The sequence below is a fragment of the Podarcis erhardii genome, assembly GCF_964252035.2.
Source record: "Podarcis erhardii genome assembly, chromosome: 2".
NCBI lineage: Eukaryota > Metazoa > Chordata > Lepidosauria > Squamata > Lacertidae > Podarcis > Podarcis erhardii.
In genome coordinates, this window is record NC_138498.1 from 84,100,991 (window position 1) to 84,121,491 (window position 20,501).

Here is a 20,501-nt window from a genome sequence, read left to right on the forward strand (position 1 = left end):
GGTTAACTAGGAAGATAGAGGTCTCTGGTAGTTACGATTGTTGCTCCTATTTAAAATATATGTTTATAAGCCACCATTACGTACCATGAAGAGAATTAGGATAGAAATAATAAGTTATTAAGTAAACATTTCTTCACACAGCCACAAGTGCAATGCAACATTCAGAAATGCATTATGAATACAATAGACAGTTCATTCTTTATGGTTTCAGCTCAACACTTGCTTCATCTCCATCCCTAATTAACTGTGCAGTATACAAGCGTTACCCTAAATATACACTGTGGCTTCCTTCTAAACCAACTCCTCCTGCAACACCTTGGCATGTTTGCAAAGACTATAATAACAAGCAGCCAGCTTCCTCCTTTCATGACTAATGTTTTACTGGAACATTCACAGGTTCTCAACAGTGCAATCCTAAATATATCGTTACAAAAGTTGGGTGCCTGTTCTTTTCTCTGCCAAGCGGTGGCAAGAGCCCATGGGGTCCCAGGCACACACACAGGGTCTGTGTCCCTTTGGAGAATAGAAGGCATGGCAGAGACTGTCATGCTTTAAGAAATATGGTTTATTCACCTATTTACACCTTCAGTGTGCATGAAGGGAGTCCAGATCTTACGGCTTATACATTTCCAGAGGTGGCAGTGCAGGCAACCTTCAGTCTACCTCCCTCAAAGATGGATTCTAGCTCCTCTGCTTTCTTCCTCCCAGAAACCCCTTGCCTTCCCCCAGAACTGTTACCCTGGCAACCTCCCAAATCCCTAGTTTCTGTTCACACCTGGGGGAAGAAGTTAATGGCCCTCTATTGTTTCTCTAGCTCAGCCTGGTTGGTTTGCTTGCATAAGCCAACCCAGGAATTCCCTGTCTGGCACAACTCTACAGTTTATGTTTTAATCCATATCCCAGTTAATCAAAATCCTAGCATTATTCATTCCTAGGGTTTAGGGGGACACCCCCCATCTATAACAATATTTACTTTGAAGTAAATCCCATTGCCCTGTAGGAGAATATCTGCTTTGCATACAGGTTCCAACCCTGCCCCTGTAGACAGACATATCTCAAGTCACTTGGCTGCTAAAAGCATTGTCAGCTTGCTCTGAACAGGGTAGCAGTTTTCTAAGTCAAAAGATGGGAGGCAAATATCCCGAGCAACATGGTGGGAAGAACACTCCCCTTCCCGGGGGGCGGGGCGGGAGAGTTGTGGGCGGGCATCCACGACCTTCCTATGACCCAGCAGAGGGAGGAGTGATTCTGCCTGCATCATCGAAACTCCAAGTGACATCACGCCCCCGGCTGACCAATCAGATTAGCCAGTGGGCGTGGCCACGGCAGGTGGTTAGGCATTGGGTAAGCCTGGTTCATGGAAGGGGAGGTTGTTGCCTCCTCCTGCCCCTCCTTAAGGGTATCCTGTTAAAGGGATCTGGGGGTGTGGATCCTGTCTGAAGCCTGGGCATGGGCTAGGGCCATGCCACAACCCCATTGGGGACTCTGGGGGTGCTCTTAATTTATGTATATCATACGGCTCCCCCTATCGGTGGTTGACTCTTAAGAGACTTCCTGCGGGCATGCAGGAGTCAGAATATAATCAGTTTCACCAAATGCCTAATCCAAACTGCTCACATCTGTAACCAATAAAGTTGTGGCCTTATTTATCCCATTAGGTAAAGGGACCCCTGACCATTAGGTCTAGTCGTGGATGACTATGGGGTTGTGACGCTCATCTTGCTTTACTGGCCGAGGGAGCCGGCGTACAGCTTCCGGGTCATGTGGCCACCATGACTAAGCTGCTTCTGGCAAACCAGAGCAGCACACAGAAACACTGTTTACCTTCCCGCCGGAGTGGTACCTATTTATCTACTTACACTTTGACGTGCTTTTGAAACTGGTAGGTTGACAGGAGCTGGGACTGAGCAATGGGAGCTCACCCCGTCGCAGGGATCTGAACCGCCGACCTTCTGATCGGCAAGCCCTAGGCTCTGTGGTTTAACCCACAGCACCACCCGCATCCCATATAGCCCATTAACTCAAAATATTTGTGTCCGTGTGCTTATTATTTAAGTGGAATGGTGGGCCCCTGGGCCTCGCCAGGCAGGTTACTTAATCAGAAAGCAATGCAAGGCAGAGGATACCCAAGGTCTGTCCAGTTTTAGTTCTAATTTTAATTCATTAACAAATAACCATCCCAATACTTTTCTCTTGCCCTGTCTTCCATCCTAACTCCAACATACTTCCATTTTGCACAGTAGGCTTTCAAAGTATAGGACTATAATACATGTGGGAGGGAGAGACTTGGCTCACCCCAATACACATACAGTTTTCAGCCCAGGGTGGAAGGAGGCCAGGACACTGGAGCAGACCCAAGACTGGATTTAAAACACACACCCTGTTAGTCACAGACACCAAAAAGCAGCTCCACTTAGTTTGTTCAGAAGGCTTGGTGAAAATGAAAGTGTGCATGAAAATAAAAATGAAAGAAACCTGAAGAGCAGCTCAAAGACCACATTCAGTATTGCTTTCCAACACCAAAGAGAAGCTGGCTTGCAACATCTACCGTATTTTTCGCCCTATAGGACGCACTTTTTCCCCTCCAAAAATGAAGGGGAAATGTGTGTGCGTCCTATGGGGCGAATGCAGGCTTTCGCTGAAGCCTGGAGAGCGAGAGGGGTCGGTGCGCATTGACGCACCGGCTTCTCGCTCTCCAGGCTTCAGGAAGCTATCCGCAAGCCTTGGGAGCCCGCGGGAGTTCCCGCCGGGGTTCCACAGCTTGCGGAGAGCTGCCTGCATCCAGAAGCCTGGGACACGCTGAGCTCTCCACTTCGTGCTGGGCTCCCACGGCTTGCAGAGAGCTGCCTGCATCCCTGCGGATAGCAGCCTGTTCTGGGGGCACGCAGCCCCGCGCCTGCGGGGGAAATAATTTTTTTTTCTTTATTCCCCCCCCCAAAAAAAAAACCACTAGGTGCGCCCTATGGGGCAAAAAATATGGTATATGAAAACAAAGAAATAAACAGCCAGCCACCATTCCAGCCCCTAAGTCGATAGACCAAACCTCATTGTTAATAATAAGAATAAAGCAAACCCCTAATAGTTCATTCATGTTTTGACTGGCGTGCCATCATAATAGTTGTCTCAAACTTTTCGGGATGCAGTAGACTTTACATTAACTTCATTCTGATTCACTGTTGGATAGTAAAAAAAACCTGGGATTTTGGACATCTGGAAAATGGAGCTTTTGGCACAAAGAAAGGTATGTGAAGCAGCTTGTTATTCACATTGCCCAGGAGACAGCCTAAACTCTTTCTAACAGGTACTTTGCATGCCTCTCTCCTTTCTCCCTGACATCTACCGTATTTTTTGCTCTATAGGACGCACTTTTCCCCTTCAAAAATGAAGGGGAAATGTGTGTGCGTCCTATGGAGCGAAGACGCCATAGCCCCGCTACCCTCTCCCGGGTGGAGAGGTGACGCGTGGCTATGGAAGGAGCCTCTATAGAGGATAGCAGCCTGCTTCCCGGAGCGCCGGGCGCACTGAAATCAGAGCGCCCGGCGCTTTGGGAACACACCCGCAGCCTAGGCAGCCCTGCGGGAGTTCCCCGCAGGGCTCCCCATGCTGCGGATAGCAGCCTGCCACCCGACGCGAAGGGCGCCCTGAAGCAGAGCGCCCCTTGCGCCGGGCAGACATCCGCAGCGCGGGGAGCCCTGCAGGAGTTCCCGGCAGGGCTCCCCACGCTGCGGATAGCAGCCTGCCGCCCAGCGCGAAGGGCGCCCTGAAGCAGAGCGCCCCTCGCGCCGGGCAGACATCCGCAGCGTGGGGAGCCCTGCAGGAGTTTCCCGCAGGGCTCCCCTCGCAGCGGATAGCAACCTGCCGCCCGGAGCGAGCGGCGCCCTGAAACAGAGCGCCCCTCGTGTCGGGCAGACATCCGCAGCGTGGGGAGCCCTGCAGGAGCCATAGCCCCGTGACCCTCTCCCGGCTGGAGAGGTGACGCGCGGCTATGGCAGGATCCTCTTAAGCCGCGCGCTACCTCTCCAGCTGGGAGAGCGCGTGAGGGGCTAAAGAAGCCATAGCCCCGCGACCCTCTCCCAGCTGGAGAGGTGACGCGCGACTATGGCAGCAGCCTCTCCACTGCGCCTTTCCGCTGCTCCCTGACCTGCTCTTTGGAGCTGGTGGTGGGCTTCCCCCCGCCAGCCCCAAAGAGCAGGTCGAAAGGAACCTGAAGCCTGGAGAGCGAGAGGGGTCGGTGCACACCGACCCCTCTTGCTCTCCAGGCTTCCAAGGTAGCCGCCTGAACACACCTTAAACGGCACCTTGTTTTAGAGTGGGAAAACAAGAGGGGGGAAATTCTCCCCCTCTCTGCGCAGCGCCTCCTGCCACTTTGCTGAAGGGGCGCTGGGCAGAGAGGGGGAGAATTTTTTTTTCTTGTTCTCCCCCCTCTAAAACAAGGTGCGTCCTATTGTCTGGTGCGTCCTATGGTGTGAAAAATACAGTATTTATTTGCTTTACAAAAAGGTAGAAACTTAAAAAACGATCTATGGTGAATCAAATAAATAAGAGTTTTATCCAGGTTAAAGTCATACTGCAGCAAGTCATTCTGTACACCAGGGGCAACCAATGTGTTGTTTGACTGCAACTCCCATGATCCTTTATGAGTGATCATGCTGGCTGGGAATGAAGGGAGCTGTAGTTCAATAATATCTGGAGGTCACCATGTTGGCTCTCCCCGATGTAGACCATTAGCAACAAGCAACCCAATTGAATCAGGATGGAAGGGAGAGAGAGAGAGATCGCATACAATAGCACATTTTCATGAGTGAGTTGACAGATTTTGTAGTGTAGCATATTAGATACTTTCAAATATAATAACATAAGAGAAGCCTATTGCATCACTCTGTTCTCACAGTGGCCAACCAGATACCTATGGGAAGCCCAGAAGGAGGAGATGAGCACGAGTGGAAAGTCCAGCAACTGGTAGTCAAAAGCATTACTGCTTCCAATCGCAGAGGCAGAACAAGGTCATTGTGGCTAGTAGCCACTGATAAGCTTTACCTCCATGATTGGCTTTTCCTCCATTAATTTGTCCTGAAGCCTAAGTCATCCTCCTGGTCTTTGTGTGCAGCCTCCCAGCCAGCACACATGCAGTTCTCCCCACTTCTTGCTGCTTCATCCCAGAACCCTTGCCAAATGCAACCCCCACCGCCGTTTACATCACCCCCACCCCCGGCAATCTCCATTTCAAATGCCTCCTGCAAAAGGAGTTTGTGGCTGAAGTGAGATCTGGTCTGACCTTTCTTACAGTTCCCCCTATTAGTTGTTACTTGTCACCCCCTCCTTCTAGTTGATTTTTCTCAGCTGAGGTGCAGGCGAACCATCAGACAGGATTCTCCACTTGAACAACTTGCTATTTGTTTTGCCTCTCTGTTCAGCAGCAACCAGGTTGCCGAGACCAGATCAGCCACTGGTTGTTGAGTTTTGGCTTGGTGTATGGGCTTTGCATGTCAAAACCCAGCACCTTTAATTGTGCACAAAACACACATGTCTGCAGTGTGCCAGTAAGCAGACATATTACAAGTCATAAATAGTCTACTAAGTGAAGTTTTGCCAAGGTCCCAGGGTATATAGTCTGAAAGCTCATGAAGTCACTACCTTGCTGAAGCTAAGCAGATCTGATTCTGGTCAGTGCCTGGAAGGATGACTGCCTGCAAACCACATGTATACCACCTTGGATTCCATAGTGGGAGAAAGGTTAGACAGAAATGTAAGAAAATAAAAAAAATTATGAAAAATGACTTATCGCCTTGTTTGCTGCAGTATGTTTTGTCACCCACTTGGAACAAAACTTGAATTGGGCTCGCCTTAGTAATTATTAGCATAAATACGGAGAACATTTATTAAGCTCTTCAACATTTTCTCCCATTTTACTTGCACAAGTTTCATTTGCACAAGTGCCAAGGAAATAATGTTTATAAACAGAATGTATTTTATTTATGTCATATCAAGGAGATGCAACAGTATGCAACATAAACACTGTTGTAATGCTAAAAAAAGATCAAATAGTTAAAAATACACATGCATATAAATCTAATATAAAAATGCAAGAAACACAGGATGAACTTTATGACATTTTATTCTGGTGTTAATCGCTAAAATATAGCAACATAAAAACTAAATTTATCCAATTATCAGCTACCGTCAAGAGCTTATATTCATGTACATAAACATGAAAACTGCTACATTTACTGAAGTGTTGACACATGTAGATACATCTTACAGTTTTCAATCAACAAACAAAATAAGAATTATAAACATTAACAATTATTGTAACTCTGCATTTGTGTAATCTAAAAAAAAAACCCAGAACACATAAGGGATTATGTTACCATTTGACAAACTTCAGTCTGTAGCAACAACACAACAAAAAATAGTAACCTATCCCCTAAAATGTACATTAACATTTTTGGCATACAAGAGTTTTTGTTGCAAACCTTACTGGGTTGGAGTGGGAGCACACTCCTCTTGAAGTTAAAAGTGCCTAACTGACTCATACCCAATGGTCACATCTGCACAACCTGGAATACGCTTGAGCTACCCTTGGACTTGTGCCCTTCTAACTCCTATGTTCTTGTCTGAGAGAGCCACGAGAAGGTTGGAAGTGTTTTTTCTGCTTTCAGTTAGCTATATATTGTCTGGACCAACAAACTGAAGTTAACATTAACTCTGCTATACAGTCGTATCTCGGAAGTAGAACAGAATCCGTTTCGGAAGTCTGTTTGACTACCAAAACATTCGGCAACCAAAGTGTGGCTTCTGATTGGCTGCAGGAAGGTCCCAAAAGAACGTTCAGCTTCCAAAAGAATGTTCGAAAACCGGAATACTCACTTTCGGGTTTCAATCATTCGGGAGCCGAAACATTCAACTCCCAAGGCATTTGAGAGCCAGTGTGGTGTAGTGGTTAAGAGCGGTAGTCTCATAATCTGGGGAACCGGGTTCGCGTCTCCGCTCCTCCACATGCAGCTGCTGGGTGACTTTGAAGTCACACTTCTTTGAAGTCTCTCAGCCCCACTCACCTCACAGAGTGTTTGTTGTGGGGGAGGAAGGGAAAGGAGAATGTTAGCCGCTTTGAGACTCCTTAAGGGGAGTGAAAGGCAGGATATCAAATCCAAACTCTTCTTCTCTTCTTCTTGGGAGCCGAGGTATGACTGTACTTAAAAGCCAACTCCAAACTGCTGCTTCTGAAGGCCTTTTTAAAAATAACCATAGATTAATGTTAACCGTAGTCTGTTGGTCCTCAGAACATGACAAACTAAAAGCAGAAGTCAAAGCTTCAAAACTCCTCCTTCCAACAATGCAAAAGGGTGTGTATGTGCAAGCCTGAAGCTCACATGGGTTCATTCTAGTTCACACACACTGTGATAAGTCATGGTTTAGTGTGTGGGGTGGACCAGCTCTTTTGTTTTCTGTGCTGAGTAGTCAACTTTTGGCATAATCCACCACGAGTTCATCTAGTGCAAGTCTCATTGGAATTAGCAGAATTTACAAAGGGCCACAAGTTTTAATGAACCTTCCACAAGATTAATTCCAAGTAAATTTGTTCTTTGTCAAAAGTTCACCAGTCAAATTTCCTTGGGTACAATTTCAATTTTGAGATGAATAATTACGAGTAAAAGGGCAAAACTCAACTAAAGGCATGGATAAATATTTTGTAGGAGAACATCATCTCTTGGGGAAATAATCTTGGGCTCTTCATGGACTGTCTTTTGCTTGCTGGTGTTTTTTGTTTTTTTTTTAAAACCAATTTAGTAAGTGAGAAGTTAGCCAGAGTGGAACGACTTACTTAGAAGAATCAACAAGCAAAAGTACATCCCACTGAAGTCAGAAAAGCTTCTTCTCATGGGAAAGCCAAAGCATATGGAGAAAGAGGACGAGAAGAAAAAAATATCCTTGAACTGATTTGCTTTGCCCCTGAGCTTGCTCTTTGCTACCTGTGGGTAACTGCCCTGACAGCCACCATCCAAAACAGAATAGAGAATGCATCGTTTTGCACTGAAGTTATGTCTAGTATGCACATACATTACATTAAGGGCAATTAACCTTCGTCTCAAATGTGTTTGCTCCACAGTCTTGCAAACCTTTTCTTTTTTCAGTCCTACTGCTGTTTTCAATCAGTAGAGAAAATAAGTTAGGGTTGTCATACGTCCGGAATTTCCCAGACATATCCAGAATACTGGAGCCGGAAGCAGTGTCCAGGCAGAAATCTCAAAACTGTCCGGGAAAATCCGGACATATGGCAAGCCATGTCTGCATTGTCGTTTTTGGCTATTTTCCTTAAAAAATAGTCCAAAAACTCCCATTTTCTTTCACTGTTTGAAATATGGCGAACCTAAAATAAGTTGCTATTTAGTTTTTGTTTACTTCCCATGGCAAAAGGCAGGCAACTTCCTATCATACAGCATGAGGGAGTGGGATGGTTTACCTACTGATGAGACCCATTTCTATTCAAAACAACTGTCTAACAAAAGGGCTTCTTTTCTGGCCACTGATGCTAGATGCAAATACACGAAAGCAGTTGTTGGGAGAGTTCTTATTTTGGAAAAGAGAAGCTTGGAAAAGAGAGTCATTAAAACCCTGCATGCTTCTCTCCATAAACACTGATCTCAAGGCTCCATGGGAGAGAGAAAAAGGCTGGGTGGGGGTTACAATGGAAAAGTAGTTGGCTGCAAAAGAGTTAAGCACCCACACCCTAAAAGTACTATAAAAAAATAAAGTATACGATCATGCCTTGACATAAGAACTTGTAGGAAGAGTTCGCTGGTACCACTGTTGCAATTTCTTTCTACCTACAGTGGTGCCCCGCAAGACGAATGCCTCGCAAGACGAAAAACCCGCTAGACGAAAGGGTTTTCCGTTTTTCGAGGCGCTTCGCAAGATGAATTTCCCTATGGGCTTGCTTCGCAAGATGAAAACGTCTTGCAAGTCTTTTCCCTTTTTTCCCCTTTTTCTAAGCCGCTAAGCCGCTAATAGCCGCTAATAGCGCTAATCTGCTAATAGGGATGCTTCGCAAGACGTAAAAACCGCTAGACAAAGAGACTCGCGGAACGGATCATTTTCGTCTTGCGAAGCACCACTGTATTTTTATGGCTGTTCTTTGTCTCTAAGTAAGAAGTTATCTACTTTGGGTTACGGGGAAATAATTGGTGGTTGTTATCAATCACCTGTGTCAGAATAAAAGAACTGTACAAAAGAGGAATGGCAAGCTGACTGCGATATCACCTTTTTCCCACTGCTGGTTCTGGAAAAAATGATTTAGAACAAACAAAACAGCAGAAGAGAACTCTGAAGTCTGGCGAAAGATCAAAGCAGTTATAGGCAATGCTTAGGCATTTACTTCTTGCTCTTTCAGGCTTACAAGCACATAAAAAAAAATTACCACCTGAAAATACACAAGCCAACCACATCAAATTAAAATTTATCCTTCAAGTGTCTGAAAACTTGACATCTGTAAGGAAAAACTGCCAAATCTGTGACTGAATTGAAAATCTGAAAAATTCAAATAATTAATTTAGGGCAAGTGTTAGTAACTTGTTGCTGAACTACAATTCCATTCATCCCTGACAATTGGCCACCCTAGATGGGGCTGTTGTAGTCTAAAAACGGGGGGGGGGGGAGGAGTTCTCTACTTAACTAGATATGGCATTTTCTGAACCCTTTCCCCATTTTACACTTCCCTCTCTCCAAGTGGAGTTTGCTGCTGATCTTGGAGCCAACTGGGGGGGGGGGAACGGACTGGTGGGGTAGTGCTTTGAGAGGAACAGCATGTGCAGAGGCAACACTAATTGTTGAGAATAAAGCACCCTCTTTGTATCTGTTCGCAGGCACCCAATGTTCTAGCTGCTGCATCATCTAGTTGGACCTTCCATTCAAAAATTTTATTATGTGTTTTGCTATCCTAGTTTGCCAAGTTTGCCACCTGTCTTTAAATTTTAAAAAATCACTGAACACATTTTACTTTGAAATTAAGGGAAAGCTGCCAGACAGAAGTGCCTTGATTGTTGTGGAACGAAAAGTATTATGGGGCAACTGCTGTATGAACTTTCAAGTAACCAGGATACACAGGCTAGCTTTCCAGTTGGTTAGCACACAAACAGAAAGGAGCAGGCAATAGAATATCAACCATGGCAGGCAGTGCAAAGTTTTTTTAAAAAATTAGCATGGTTACCTTGGGCAGAAATACCATTATTTACGGCAGTGATTCTTCAGCAAAATATCCTCTCATGTTTAAACCATTCAATAAAGTTTTCATTTCAGAATAACATCAACAGAATTGCTTACTAAACTTGATGTAGTTATTGCAATTAAACACTAACCTACCTTAGACTAAAACAGTTTTAGGGCAATTGTGATCAATACATTTAATACAATTTGCAAAAGCTATCTCTCAATGGACTTTGCTTAATGATTCCAAAGACTCTGAATATTAAATTCGCATGCACATCCAGATTTTTTCCATACATTTGACTGTTAAGCACTTGTATTTTTTGTTGTTGTGCTGCTGCTGCACATACAACTTGTTTTAAAAAAAGTATATGCTTAATATATTTGCGTCTTTTAAAAATACCAAACAAATGGGGAAAATAATGTATATATGCATGAACAATTATATATGTAACAAATCCATGGCACCAGTGTAAAATGGAGGTCAACAAGACTTCCCCTTCATTAAGATTTCCTGGATTTTTAGTATGATGTTAAGGACACTGTCAGTTGCATAAAGCAAAGGTTTGGCTTTATAACAATTGCTTATAGTTTCCCCCTTCCTGAAAGCCTAATGGTTTTACTGGACTATTCATAGCATTTTAGTGTTTACAGGCTCAACTAAGAACATTTGCAGGGATTCAAATTTCCCTAAACAACAAATAATTAATCCTAAAATGAAAGCCTGAAGAGAACTAGTAAACATAATTGAGTTGGAATGTAAACTATTCTCAAACTGAAATGGCAAAATAAAGGTTAACATAAATATGTCCACAGGTTAACATAAGACACAAAAAATGTGACATGTTTTAATTTTCTACCAAAACACAATGGGGCAGATAAACATGAACAAAAAAAAATGAGAGATTTCTTTTTTTTTTTAAATAAAGCCTATCCTTTATAGAACTAGTCTTTGGCATTTTAACACTGAATTCTGCCCTTCCATCCCCCAATTCCTGCTGCAGACTTATTATTGTAGAAAGTACTTTAGTATTTAAGAGCCAGAAGCATATATAAGATAATGCACTGAATTATCAGAGTGCCAGACATTACTGGCAACCCATTTTGTACTTCAAAATACATATTTCAGAAAGTAGACATGTTCAGTTTCTGTATATATAACTTGATCATGAGTCTGGTTCTAGGAATAACTTTTTTTTTAATAAAAAAAAATCTTAGGTGTTACAGTATCAAAGCAGAAAATACTTTATTTTATTTTTTAAAAAAGAACTATGTATAAAAATATACTGGCCATAAACTCTCCTGGGAAGCAACAGATAATCTGCTAGGAAAGTGTATTTTCCTTCAAGTAAGTCAAGTGGCTGTGATAACGCAGAGATTAATGCATACACAGAGGTTGTCGATGATAAAGTGGCAATGCGTAACAATCTTGCAGTGTGTTATAAAGGTGCGATCGCCTGCAGTTCTTCAGTGCGGATATGGCAGTGAAGTTCTGCTTTACATATTCCAGGCACTAAGGATTTGGTGGCAGCAAGCAAAGGAGGTTCTTCTTCTCCTGCAACGAAAAATGTAGAAAATGTCCAGCTATCCAATTAGTTTCAACTTCATTTCAAAATACAGTAAAATACAACATGTAGAAAACATGCAAACAAGCTCTGAGTCCCAAAACAATTCCAGGAAAAGAAAGGGAGGGAGGAAAAGACCAGACTTTCCCTGATCCTTCTTTCCCCTGCCCTGTGATCTACCACCAACTGCTCCGTGGGAAGGATCCTAATGGCTTTTTCTATTTTGAATGCTGTATCCAGTTCTGTACATGTGGATTTCCATTTGTGCAACAAGACTTCCCCTTTTTCTCCCCACACACCCTCAGAATCTGTTCTGGAAGATCCTTCTGACTCTTTGCAGAAGGGGTTGCATAGGAGAGGAAAGGAGGAAATTTAGGATAATATGTAAAAATGGAGAGGTGGGGTCTGAGCTTTGGAGGGATAAATAAAGTAAGACAAAAGGAGAAGTAGCATATAAAACTTATTCAAAGCTGTCTGTAGACCAAAGCTGCGAAAAGGCTAGTTCTGTGTAAAAAAATCACAGGGATCAGTTCTGATAGGTGAAAAAACCAATAACAAGATTAATCAGAGCTGCACATAAGTCTGTGAAAAGCTCAGCACAGAAAAGCCTAACCCAGTGTAAATTTTAAGCAAGAATGATGTCTAAAAGCAAGAAACAGCCACACCCAACTTATATGGGGGGGGGGGCAGAGTTGAAGTAAATATGGAATCCAGTGGAGAATTTAAAGTTTATTTTTGGTCCCCAGCATCCCAAAACCTCCTGCTACTTGCTGATATGTTTTTTCTAATTACCACATAGAATCATACAAGTTGGAAGGGACCCTGATAATCATCTAGTCCAACCCCCTGCAATGCAGGAATATACAGCTGTCCCTTACAGCTGTTGTCGCAATACATGGTGTTGTCAGCACCATGCCCTAACCAACTGAACTATCCTGCTAATTCTTCATTGCTCACAACTAAAATTTGGTGCTATATTGTTGAACAGCAGATGAAGAAGGAGCGTTATTCTACTCAAATGTCCAGTTATATAAATGTTTAGACTGTAACTTGAGTGTAGTTCACTCTCTGTTCCATCTTACCCAGTCCTGATGATGAGGAGACGCTCTCTGCAATGGAACAGGTTTCAATTTGGTCTGCTATGAGTCCTTCCATTAAAGGGAGTGATAATTCAGATGAAGGAACAGAAGAATCATAAATCCCAGAGTCCCTGGGCATATCTGGGAGATTGGCAGCCTTTACGACATGTAGCAATGGCTGAAGAATGCAGCTACTATTCTGAATGTCCTGAGAATCTCTGTCCTCGCCAAGATTAAAATGTTGCATCACACAATGAGAGTCTGAATTCAAAGGTAGAACAATATTTGCATCTGCTTTCAGGAAGAAATCCCCATCAGTCACTTGTTTACCGACTAAGTCATTTAGTACCAATCCAGAGTCGAATTTTTCCATCACTGGCTCTTGGTAATGTAAAGGAGGTGGGCGGAAGGGAACAAACTGCTTTTCAAACCAGTCTGGCTCCTGGTCAATATACTGGTGCATGTTGCAAATGGCGACATAAAGAGACCGCCCAGATTTGCTCCTGAAATAATTCCTTTTGCTGATGTGTACAGGATACAATTCTGAATCATGAAGGCTAAGATCTCTGGACTGTAAATGGGAGTAAAGCTGAGGCAGGTTATCCATGAGTTTGTACTTTGTAGTTAAATCCAGAATACCAGGAACATCACCCTCACAGGAGTAATCGAAGTAGACAGCAATGAACTTGCAGAGGTCATGTGAGTTCTGTTTTGCATGGCGCAGCTTCTCTGCTATTATAGCTACAGCGACCAGAAACAGTTCTCCCTTTGCAGCATCCTTCTCCTTGGGTCCCTTATGCTTCCAGTTCTTTTTCTCCACAAAGTATTTCATTCCTTTGGAACACACAATGATAATATACTGGGACTCGTTGATTTTTCGATGAAGCCACTCTTTTTGCCCTTCTTTACGAATCCTCAGATCTTCCCATAAGTCTAAAGAAACCTAGAAAAAATATTATTAAAACCATCATCTAATGGACTGACATTTACTAAACATGTATTAGTTATGCTCAGTGACTTGTATGTGGCTTTATGCACAGACCTTCAGAAGCAAGGATGGAGAATTTGTAGATCTCAAGATGCTGCTGGACTACAACTTCCATCATCCCTGACCGTTGGACATGCTGGGTAGGGCTGATGGGAGTTGTAGTCCAACGGCATATGGAGGGCTACAGGTTCTCCATCACTGCATTATAGGATTGTCTAAGAAGTTCATACTTTGAGATTATTATTTTTTGAAGGTTAATAATTTCAAGACAATAGGGGTGTGTGTGTGTGTGTGTGTGTGCGTGTGTGTGTGCGCGCGCGCGCATGTGAACGTACACTGCACACACAATCCAGTTTATTATGCATGAACTGTAAAATGCAAGATTGGTTTACTTGCCTCAATCCTACATTATAACCCCCACCCAAGAATATAGATGTTTAGTTACACAAAAAGCAGCAGCTTAATTACAGAAGCCACTGTAATACACACTTGGAGCTCCGTGACAGTAAGTGCATATGTCAAAGGTATTTGTGTTGAACTGTCCCCAATACTGACGTGAAATTTTCATGCACACAAGATCTGATGGATGGGGCTAAGGCACTTGAGCATTAATTTGTACCTTTAAAAAAAATTGGTACCCTTTCTAAATAAATATGGTTTGTATCCAACCAAGTCATACCCAGAGTAGACTAGTTAAATAAATGGATATTGAATTCAGTGAGTCTACTCTGGGTATGATTTAGCCCTCCTGAAAAGAAACTAAAGCAGAATACAGGCAATGACTTTTACAAAGATTTGACCACTAGAGGTCAGACATGCTGTATAAATCTCTATGCAAAAAATAAATCAGCATTTAAATTCATACAAACACCAATTAATTTAAACCTCACAGAGACAGGATTAACACTGAACAAAGACAACTCTAAATGACTCCTGCAGGCTAATTCCACCCCCTCACTTTTTGCCAAATCTAGCTATTTAAAGTAGAAATTTTCGAATATTAAAAGAGTGAGAGAGAAAAACAGAATTATGGGGTTGGAAGAGAGCCTAAGGGTCATCTAGTCCAGGGGTCAGCAAACTTTTTCAGGAAGGGGCCAGTCCACTGTCCCTCAAACCTTGTGGGGGGCCGGACCCACCCTCTCCCAAAAGCACCCCCCCTCACGAAAGGACCCCCTGCCACCACCACTCATGCCACCACCACCTCGTCTTCAGCAGCGTCAGTGGCATCCTCTGTTTTGGCGGGGTGCAGAGCCCATGCCGCTAGCCTGGGCAGTGGAGGCAGCCTCTGCACTGCTGCCGCTTCCTCCCTCTCAGCTCTTCCCGCTCGGCCACTTCTGGGCGCCACCCCTTCCTTCCCACTGAGGCGGCTGAGCAGGAGGAAGTGGCTGAGCAGGAAGAGCCGAGGGGAAGGAAGCAGTGTCGGTGTGGAGGCTGCGCCAGCATCACCACCCGCCCAGAGGCATCAGCGGCTTCTGATTGGCTGCAGGAGCTTCCTGAAGCCAATCAGAAGCCGCATCATGTCGCAGAAGTCATTCCCCACACAGCGAGGCCTCCGTGCTGCGCAGGGTTAGCACGGGGACTGACCAAGCAGGTGGCAGGGTCCACATGGTTTGCGTGCCTTAGTTTGTCGACCCCTGATCTAGTCCAACCCTTACAATGAAGACTGCCTGAACCAATAGTGTATTAAGAGATAGGATTTGGATTCCAGGGCTTTATGGAACCAACATTTCATCAGTATTTTTTTTCCTTTTTTTAAAAAAAATTCATGGTCCACCAATAATTGTTTCATGGCTAGGCAACTTATAGAATCAGCCATTATGAGGCTCATGCTATTTGCATGACTTGTACAGGCCCACACAAGTAAATGCAAAGCACTGGCAGCAGCTACAAAGAGTTTACCTCACAACCACAGAAGTCCTGGAGGAAATAGGCAAAGCACTGGATGACATTAATGTGCTTCTGACAATCTTTATTGGAATAGCAGATGAACACTTTGGGCCGAGGTCGTTGCCTTTCCACATGGAGGGCGGCAGAATAGGTTGAAGATTCTGAACTCTCCTCATCTAAATGGGAATAGATATTTTCTAAATTGAAACAAAAAGTAAAGGATTTTACTAGCTATATACATACAAGCGCTGCCATTTTTTTTCCTGCTTCAGCTTCGAACTCTAGCAGTTGATACATTTGTCTTAATTTCCCAAAATATTCCATTTTCCCTTCCAACTACAGACACCTTAAAACCAAATCCTCTTCAGCCATTTGACATAGTTGGAAGTCCTTACTGCTTGCCTGTTAAATGAATGCTCACTGACTATGCCACTGGAGAGCTGCTAATGGAAACATTTGGGTCTAACAGACACGCACAAACAACTCTCTGCAGGTGCAGATTACTGTCATCCTCTACATGCTACAGCTGATCAGGATTAGCCCTGTCATTAGACACCGTGAGGCAGCTTTCAGGGTGTTTTGAAAAAGCATTTGCTTTTCCACCTCAGGCAGCAAGATGCCATGGGCTAGTCCTCACTTCCGGGTTGGCGCCATCGCCGAATGGCGGGCTCCCTCCGTGCTCCGGAGGGAGCCGGCTCGGCAGGGGCTGGGTTCTACCGCGCCGGCGACGCGGGGACCCGCAAAAACCATGGGCACGGAGCCCCATGGACATGGTGACTCGGCTGGCACCTTTGAGCCCCCCCCAGCCCGCGAAAGAGCCTTTTTAAAGGCTGGAGAGCGGGCGCCTGGGGGGGGGTGCTTTGAGTCCGCCGCTTCCCCTGCCGAGCGAAGCCGCATGCCATTCGGTGGAGAGCGCTGGCTTCTTCCATTGAAAATTTGGATCCAAAAGAACAACCCGTGAGTAATTGGAATATGGATTAAAAAGAGGGATAAATTTTTAAAATCCGGAGCGAGCGGGGGGGGTATAAAAAGGAAGTCATCCCCCCCCCCCAATTGTAGAAGAGCCAAAACAAAGGACTTAACAACTAAGATCGAGAGTGACCTTATCTTGATGAATTAGTGACTTCGCGAGGGAAAAATATAAGATTGAGCTGGAGGAGAAAAGTGGAATTTGAACTAAAAAGCAACCCCCCCCCCCCGGAACCCCGGGAGCGACTGGTGAAAATGCCTGGGGAAGAGAAACGGAGGTTTTGACAGCTGTCAAAGAGCTGTCAAAACGGAAGAACAAAACAGAGACTTTGTTATGAGGACTTTGCCGGTTACATTGGTTATAAATTGGATATAAAATGTTTCAAATAAGGATCAACAAGCTACTTGGATTGGTGGATGTGATCTGGAAGGGAACTCAGTTACTGAAATCCATCTAGAGGAGCTGAGGGATATTGCAAGTGTTTTTGACTGGAAATTTGAACAGTTGAACAGAACTTTTTATCTCCTGGGAAACTGCAGAAATGGAACATTATTTTGTCTACAGAGGTCTACACACTACAGAAAACAATGGATGTAAATGAAAGGGACATGACGCAATGTTTTGCTCCTGAATAACAAGCCTCTGCAGAGAAACTAGAAACTTTTGGAAATAGAACATTTCGGCAGAAGAGCAGGGAAAAAGCAAAAAATAAAAAGGAGGAGTGTGATTAATAAGAATAATGAAATAACAAGATCTGGACAGAACTGGAAGTGGGAACATTTGGGACATTCAGATTTGACAAGCTTACAGAAATAAAATTGGAGTTTTTGCTCCTGGATATAAAAATCTGGATAGAAGATTTTTGAGATAGACTCCTTCTATGATTGGACATTCGAATTTAAAAATTACTGGTAAAGGACTAGAGAGGTTTGGGTTTAGTGAGATGTGGGAACCCCAGGAAGATATCAGATGTCGAGGGATATTGGGAACGCAACCGGGAAAGGGGGGAGGGAAATCTGGAATCCAAAGGGTGCAAAACTATTTTTTATCTTGTTTATTTTTATCTGCATTATTCTTGAAGGGGGGGAACTCGTGGAAGGGAATTAGGTCGATCTTAGGGGATGGGAATTTTCGAAAAATTGGGTTATTGACGATAAGTGTAATTTGGGGATAAGAATTTGTTGAATTGATTTGTTAAACTGGAAGACAAGAGGGGGAGGGGAGGGGAAGTCCTGGTTATTGGAAAAAGATTATAAATTGGATTTAATTTGTTTTAAATTGGAAAACTTTAATAAAAATTATTTAAAAAAAAAAAAAAAGATGCCATGGGCTAGTCCTGTAGCCCATATAGCGCAAATGCAGAGTCTCATCCTAAACATTAGAAAAGTACCACCAGTGTGTCAAGCAGCAAAGTCCAAAAAAAATAACTCTAGCAATGCAAACAATTTATCTCTGGCCACAGCCTGTAGAAGGACTCTGGTGATGGTGCAACCCTAGCTTTTCCCAGCCTCCACCCCAAGGACTAAGCCAGGGGTCGGCAACCTAAGGCCCACGGGCCACAAGTGGCCCATGGGAATCATTTAACCAGCCCACAAGCCGTACCCGAACTGAGCCACCCGCTCAGCGAGTCCCCGCGCACTGTGCTAAACTGGCACTGTGCGGCACGGGGACTTGCTTTCGTGGTGCTGGAAATCGCGTCTGTGCAGACACAGATGCCGGAAATCACATCTGCACAGATGCAGGATGCAGGAAATCGTGGGCGCGCATGCTCATGAAGGGATCTCCGCTGGAGTGAACCAGCCCAGGCAAAGTAAACCTTACTGACCCCTGGACTAAGCCTAGACAAACTTCAGTCATTGCTGAGGCCAAGGGACCTACGCAGATGTCTGGGAAATCCCAGGCATGTCCTCTTTTTGGGGGCCAACATGCCCATCTAGGGGAAATTTTTACATTTTAAAGGAACTGTTTGGGTTTGGGGGGGATTTATTTATTTCTTTATTTATTTGGCTTGGGCACAGGCTGCTCTGCATGCTGCTGCTGCTGCTAGCCCAAGCTGGTGAAAGAGGCACACGGACATGGCGGCAGCCCCTTGTGTCCCTTTCCCTGGCTTGGGCTGGCAGTGGCTCAGGCTATCCTCTTTTACTCTTCGAGATATGGCAACCCTAAAGGGACCACATGACCCAGGAGCTACATACCAAACTACAAGTACTGCTAAGATTGACTGGAGGAGTTGCAGGAGATAAGGCACACCTCTGGATAAAGGTCACAGCTGTATCACCCCTTGCTGAATGGAAATTTCACCACCCAAAGATAAGGCTAGGGTTTGCTGAGCAAGAGCAAGTTAATCTCAATGTAGGGTTACAGTTAGGCTGGAGATTCCAGCAGCAAAACAGGGCTGAAGGAGAATCACAGACTTGCAGAGTTGGAAGGGACCACGAGGGTCATCTATTTTATTTATTTTATTTATTAAATTTGTATACTACCCTATATCTGTAAGTGTCAGGGCAGTTCAACCGCCTGCAATGCAAGAATCTTTCACCCACTTTGGGGCTCAAACCCTGAAATTAAGAGTCACAGGCTCCATCTACAGAGCTATCCAGAGCACTTCTAACAACAGAATCCAGCTTTAGAAACAAATATGTTTCCTTCCAATGTTAGCACTGCTATAGACATTTCCCTCTTATAATTCATCCTGTGGAAAAATACATACCTTGCTGCTTTTTGCGGCACATCACTGTGAAAAGTGTTGCAAATGCAGAGACAACAACCAATGGAACTGTAATGGCTATTGCTCTTATCGGCCCGGCCCATGGGGAATGCACTTTGAAAAGTAGAGGAAAACCAATAAATTAGCTCTTCTCAAATTGTGATATTCTTAACGATCTCATCTTCCTACTGCCATTGCTGGCAAGCCTACATTAACTAAATGGCTTTTTTTTTTTTTTTTTTGCAATACTGCTATATTAAATCATATATTTGCAGTATGTTGTTTGTTTCTATTAAGTCCACTGTAGTGCATGCATCACAAATAGAGGGCCACTCTCCCATCTCTATGTAATTGGTATGGGGGGGGGCGCTATTGCAAAAATTCCTCCACCCTATATATCTTTCCATCAATTATCACAATTATAGAATTCACCATCAATCCAGGGAAACTAGCACACAGTAGAGGGTGATACACCAGTGGCAGCCAACAGGGTGCCCTCTGGATGTTGTTAGATTAGACTGCACTACAACTCCCATCATCCCAATTACTTGCCTATGGCTGATGGGAACTGGAGTTCAACAACTTCTGGAAGGCATCATAATGGCTGTCCTTGCTGTACAAACTCCGCCTTGTAGAACAACCCAACCTCAAACATGCTTCGACCTATTTAACATTGTGTGGATAACCCATTACACAGGGTACAGCACTGTCGAGAGAGGAAGGGCCTCTGCCCTCTTCTTGTGATGTAATGCAGGGGTTCCCAGACTGTGATCTGCAGACCACCACAAGCTTCATTCAAGTGGTCTGCAGCATATCTGTGAAAAACACAATCTGAATTCTATGGAATTCAAACTATAAAGACAACATAAGAAATAAAGGAAGCAGCAAAATACAATATAAGAAATAAAAAGAAGCAATTACAATAAAATGAAACATCATATAGCATTTAAGCACAGCACATTACAACTGCTGCAACAGGCAGAATAATCATCACGTGGTCCACCTCAGCAATTTTCAAGTGATCTATGGAGAAAGACCACAGCTGTAAGAACTTTCAGAGCAAAGGGTCAGTGTAGAGCTGGCCCATAACTTTTAACCTTAACTG

At 44.1% G+C, this 20,501-nt stretch overlaps 1 protein-coding gene and 2 long non-coding RNA genes across 4 annotated transcripts in view; 2 read left to right on the forward strand and 1 right to left on the reverse strand.

Moving 5' to 3' along the window:
* The first annotated feature begins 2,959 nt into the window (after positions 1–2,959).
* On the forward strand, positions 2,960–10,298 carry LOC309334536. The gene is made up of 2 exons (XR_014153145.1): positions 2,960–3,241; positions 9,861–10,298. It is a non-coding gene; the product is annotated as an uncharacterized lncRNA (long non-coding RNA).
* LOC309335279 lies at positions 4,485–7,779 on the forward strand. The gene is made up of 2 exons (XR_014153438.1): positions 4,485–6,928; positions 7,182–7,779. It is a non-coding gene; the product is annotated as an uncharacterized lncRNA (long non-coding RNA).
* Positions 10,299–11,421: 1,123 nt separating the features above from the next.
* Positions 11,422–20,501, reverse strand: part of IL17RD (interleukin 17 receptor D) — a 56,957-nt gene continuing 47,877 nt past the window's right edge. The window contains exons 10-13 of one of the 2 annotated variants that reach the window (XM_081848867.1): positions 19,400–19,510; positions 15,732–15,895; positions 12,848–13,787; positions 11,422–11,755 (exon numbers count right to left, since the gene is read on the reverse strand). In XM_081848867.1, the coding sequence (XP_081704993.1) occupies positions 11,640–11,755; positions 12,848–13,787; positions 15,732–15,895; positions 19,400–19,510 (1,331 nt within the window). In that variant the 3' untranslated portion in view covers positions 11,422–11,639. Of the gene's footprint in view, positions 11,756–12,847; positions 13,788–15,731; positions 15,917–19,399; positions 19,511–20,501 lie in introns of both variants that reach the window. The other variant, XM_081848866.1, reaches the window with a different exon arrangement.